This window comes from Somniosus microcephalus, chromosome 10, assembly GCF_052327205.1.
Source record: "Somniosus microcephalus isolate GS21.2 chromosome 10, FLI_Smic_1.0, whole genome shotgun sequence".
Taxonomy (NCBI): domain Eukaryota; kingdom Metazoa; phylum Chordata; class Chondrichthyes; order Squaliformes; family Somniosidae; genus Somniosus; species Somniosus microcephalus.
The window spans coordinates 230418270-230423288 of NC_140996.1; the positions used below are offsets into that span (position 1 = coordinate 230418270).

The 5019-nt window shown below is 51.3% G+C and overlaps 1 protein-coding gene across 1 annotated transcript; it reads right to left on the reverse strand.

The window, feature by feature from the left end:
* Positions 1-2677: 2677 nt before the first annotated feature.
* On the reverse strand, positions 2678-3736 carry tpbgl (trophoblast glycoprotein like). The gene has a single exon (XM_085998318.1). It carries the CDS (start codon positions 3734-3736, stop codon positions 2678-2680), a length of 1059 nt encoding a protein of 352 aa, XP_085854444.1.
* Positions 3737-5019: the final 1283 nt, after the last annotated feature.

Sequence of the window (5019 nt, forward strand, 5' to 3'; positions counted from 1 at the left end):
CTCCGACAGTGCGGCGCTCCCTCAGTACTGCCCCTCCAACAGTGCGGCGCTCCCTCAGTACTGCCCCTCCGACAGTGCGGCGCTCCCTCAGTACTGCCCCTCCGACAGTGCGGCGCTCCCTCAGTACTGCCCCTCCGACAGTGCAGCACTCCCTGAGTACTGCCCCTCCGACAGTGCGGCGCTCCCTCAGTACTGCCCCTCCGACAGTGCGGCGCTCCCTCAGCACTGCCCCTCCAACAGTGCGGCGCTCCCTCAGTACTGCCCCTCCGACAGTGCGGCGCTCCCTCAGCACTGCCCCTCCGACAGTGCGGCGCTCCCTCAGTACTGCCTCTCCGACAGTGCGGCGCTCCCTCAGTACTGCCCCTCCGACAGTGCGGCGCTCCCTCAGCACTGCCCCTCCAACAGTGCGACGCTCCCTCAGTACTGCCCCTCCGACAGTGCGGCGCTCCCTCAGTAATGCCCCTCCGACAGTGCGGCGCTCCCTCAGCACCGCCCCTCCGACAGTGCGGTACTCCCTCAGTAATGCCCCTCCGACAGTGCGGCGCTCCCTCAGTACTGCCCCTCCGACAGTGCGGCGCTCCCTCAGTAATGCCCCTCCGACAGTGCAGCGCTCCCTCAGTACTGCCCCTCCGACAGTGCGGCGCTCCCTCAGTACTGCCCCTCCGACAGTGCAGCACTCCCTCAGTACTGTCCCTCCGACAGTGCGGCGCTCCCTCAGTACTGCCCCTCCGACAGTGCGGCGCTCCCTCAGTACTGCACTGGGAGTGTCCGCCTTGATTTTTGTGCTCAAGTCTCTGGAATGGGACTTGAACAGTCAAGCTTCTGACTCAGAGGCGAGGGTGCTACCCACTGCACCACGGCTGACGCAAAGAGACAGGTTACCATCTCAGGAGGGATTGTTCAATGGAAGTACTGAATGTGTAACCACTTCAAACATTAACCTGTTAAATGCTGAATGACTTCCTTCACACTCCAGCATTTTCTGTGTTTTACACCAGTTTTGCAGCGTGCACAGTTTGTTTTTTCATCGTGTTTACTTCTAACTGAGCAACAGTCCAGCATGTCCGAGTGTCCATCTTGCGCAGCACAGAATCGCGAGTGTTTTCATTCCAGGTTATTTATATTCAAGATTACTCGATTTGGAAATGCCCGGTGCCATATACAACTAAGAGACCGATAAGAGCTTCCTTATTCAGTTTTCAAAAGTAAGAAAAAGAGCAGGAAGATTTACGCTGGCCTCTGTATCTCGCAAAAAACACAAATCCTCCAGTCAGCTTGCGACCAACGTTCCCTCTAAGCCGCGCGGTATTATCTGAACTGCAGTATTATCAGATTATTATCTGAACGGCAATAGATTGGGAAAAGGGGAAGTGCAACGAGACCTGGGTGTCCTTGTGCACCAGTCGCTGAAGGTAAGCATGCAGGTGCAGCAGGCGGTTAAGAAGGCAAATGGTATGTTGGCCTTCATAGCGAGAGGATTCGAGTACAGGAGCAAGGATGTCTTGCTGCAGTTGTACAGGGCCTTGGTGAGACCGCACCTTGAGTATTGTGTGCAGTTTTGGTCGCCTTATCTGAGGAAGGATGTTCTTGCCATGGAGGGAGTGCAGCGAAGATTCATGAGACTGATACCTGGGATGGCAGGAATGACGTATGAAGAGAGATTGGGTCGATTGGGCTTATACTCGCTAGAGTTTAGAAGAATGAGAGGGGATCTCATTAAAACTTATAAAATTCTAACAGGACTAGACAGACTAGATGCAGGAAGGATGTTCCCGATGGCCGGGGAGTCCAGAACCAGGGGTCACAGTCTAAGGATAAGGGGTAAGCCATTTAGGACTGAGATGAGGAGGAATTTCTTCACCCAGAGAGTGGTGAACCTGTGGAATTCTCTACCACAGAAGGCAGTAGAGGCCAATTCATTAGAAGGAGTTAGATATATTTCTTAAGGCTAAAGGGATCAAGGGATATGGGGAGAAGGCAGGGACAGGGTACTGAGTTTGGATGATCAGCCATGATCTCATTGAATGGCGGAGCAGGCTCGAGGGGCCGAATGGCCTACTCCTGCTCCTATCTTCTATGTTTCTATGTTTCTATGTAACAGGGAAAGGCCCCGCGCCGGCCGCTCGCCGGCTTTTCCGTTGCGAGTACCGTGCGTGCACAGAAATTTAAAGGGACCGCGCGCTAATGGAAACAGGCCACGCAGAACAAAGCGCCACTCACGGGGGAACATTGCTTTCGACATTATTAACACAGCAAGCTGAGGAAATCGTCCGGCATGCTTACGATGCATTTAACACGTAACAAGCAGAAGAAATCTTAAGCTATGCTTACGATGTTGTTAATACATAGCGAGCTGAGGAAATAGACCCCATAGAAGGGCAGCAATGAAGAGCATCGCCCACCAAGGCTATTGTGCGTGATTTAGGCTAACAACAAGGTAAATTGGAGAATCTAGCATATTTATTGTATGCACCTAACTTTAAATATTATATACAAGAAATGTACAAAATAATACCTTAGCATAAGCACAAAAGTTTGTTGGTATCATTCTGGTTCAACTTTCTTTGATTGATTGAAACATATTCATTTATTAGTTGGAGTCTGTAGAGAGGACAGTAAGGGAGGGTACAAACACTTGCTGGGGACCCGTACCAGCTCTCCTCTTGCAGCTGCAAGGCTAGACTGCAGCCGTAACACTGGCCAGCCCGGGCTCGGAGTCGTGCTCGTATCTATACTGGTAGCCCTCCATCTGATCGTGGCAAGCCTCTCGGAAATTGCTGGTCCATCTCTTTATGTCTTTCCTGTTCAGGTACAAGACCATGAGAAAGGTGGCTCCGATGAGAGCCAGGACAATGCCGAAGAAGACGTAGGTATCTTCTGGGCACTTGAGGTCTTCAGCTCTCAGTTGGCCGAGGATGCTTCCATTCAAGGTCTCCGGACCGTAGCAAGTGAGTCTCTGCCCATCGCCAACCTGGGACGTGTTCTTCAGCCACCAGTACACGGGCTGCAGGTCACAGTCGCACACCAATGGGTTGGAGAACAAGTAGACCTTGAGTTTATTGTGCTTCTGCCAGCTTGAGATGGTCCCCCTTGCAATATGATGCAACAAGTTGCGCCTTAGGTCCAACGCCTCCAAGTTGGGGCTAGTGGACATTCCTTCCGAAAGCCTGTTCAGATAGTTCCCAACCAGCTGGAGCTCTGTGAGGTTGGGGAGATTGCTGGGATGCAACGCAGCCCACAGCTGGTCATCCAGCGATGGCTCAAGCGCGTAGTTCATGCTTAAACTGTGCAACTGGCAAAGCCCAAGAAACGCATCTGTGGCGATCGACGCCAGCGCATTGCCGCTTAAATTTAAGGTCCTAAGGTTGGCCAAGCCTTCGAAGGCGCAGGACCCAATGCCTTGGATGTGGTTAGCCTGGAGGGAGAGGGTGCCTAACTGAGCCAAACCAGAGCCGTTACCTGCGAAAGACGACTCCCTCAAGACCGAGATGTTGTTGCCGGTGATGAGCAGGTTCTGAGCGCAAGGAGGGATTCCCCGCGGGATCTGGGTCAGGTTCGAGTTCCTGCACTCCACCGACCTTGACTTGTCCGCACATCTGCATCCCGACGGGCAGGGACGGACTCCGGCCCAGAACACCAGGACGGCAAGGAGGGCGAGAGAGAAAGGCAACCTCTTTGGAGTCAGCTGCTCTCGGTAGTTGTCGTGGCAATCAGTCCACAGCTTCGTCCTGCTCATCTTTCAACAGTTCCGACACAGAAAAAAAAACAAGAACGATTTGCGACTCAGATACACACGGGAAGAAAACACTTTCCCTTTAAAGAACTCGTCCCGGTCGACGAGCAATGAGAAGTTAACCCCTTCTACGTTGCGTCCGGTGAAGATCGACTCTGCAATTGCCTAACCAGCTTTTCAAATGCCTGATTGATCCATTCCCTTATCCTTCCCAGCCCCAGCTCATTCTAATTTCACATATACACATACTTTAAAGTCTCTCGAGTTGTACTGAATTCTCCGCACACACCACACCACTGGTTATATTGATGCAGAGAGGGTTCCTTTGAAAAGGGTTTGGACGCTCCAGGTTTAATTTCCAAGGCTTTGACAAATTTGCCTTTGCACACTTTGTGTTGTTGTGGAGCAGATTGCTGGCTGTAGATGAACTGCCTCGCCCTCCCCCAGCTATATATCAGAACTATTAGATTTCCTCCACAATTGATTTATTCGCCAGCATTCCCTTGACGCACATTCTGAGGATTCATCAGTGGCGGGTATCTGTGAGTCCAAGTTGGATGATAGATCACGCAGAATTTTACAGCACAGAAACAGGCCATTCGGCCCAACTGGCCCGTGCTGGCGTTTATGTTCCACGCCAGCCTCCTCCCAACCCCCTCTTCATCTCACCCTCATTCCTTTCTCCCTCGTGTGTTTATCTAGCTTCCCCTTAAATGCATCTATGCTACATAACAACAACAACTTATATTTATATAGCGCCTTTAACAATGTAGTAAAACGTCCCAAGGTGCTGCACAGGAGTATTATAGGACAAAAAAATTTGACATCGAGCCATATAATGAGAAATTAGGGCAGGTGAAAGAGGTAGGTTTTAAGGAGCGTCTTAAAGGAGGAAAGGGAGGTAGAGAGGCGGAGAGGTTTAGGCAGGGAATTCCAGAGCTTAGGGCCCCGGCAACAGAAGGCACGGCCACCAAAGATTGAGCGATTATAATCAGGGATGCTCAGAAATAGAAGAACATAAAAGAATGAGAGGTGATCTCATTGAAACATATAAGATTCTGAGGGGGATTGACAGGGTAGATGCTGAGAGGTTGTTTCCCCCTGGCTGGAGAGTCGAGAACCAGGGGTCACAGTCTCAGGATAAGGGGTCGGCCATTTAGGACTGAAATGAGGAATTTCTTCACTCAGAGGGTTGTGAATCTTTGGAATTTTCTACCCCTGAGGGCTGTGGAGGCTGTCGTTGAGTATATTCAAGGCTGAGATCGATAGATTTTTGGACTCTAGGG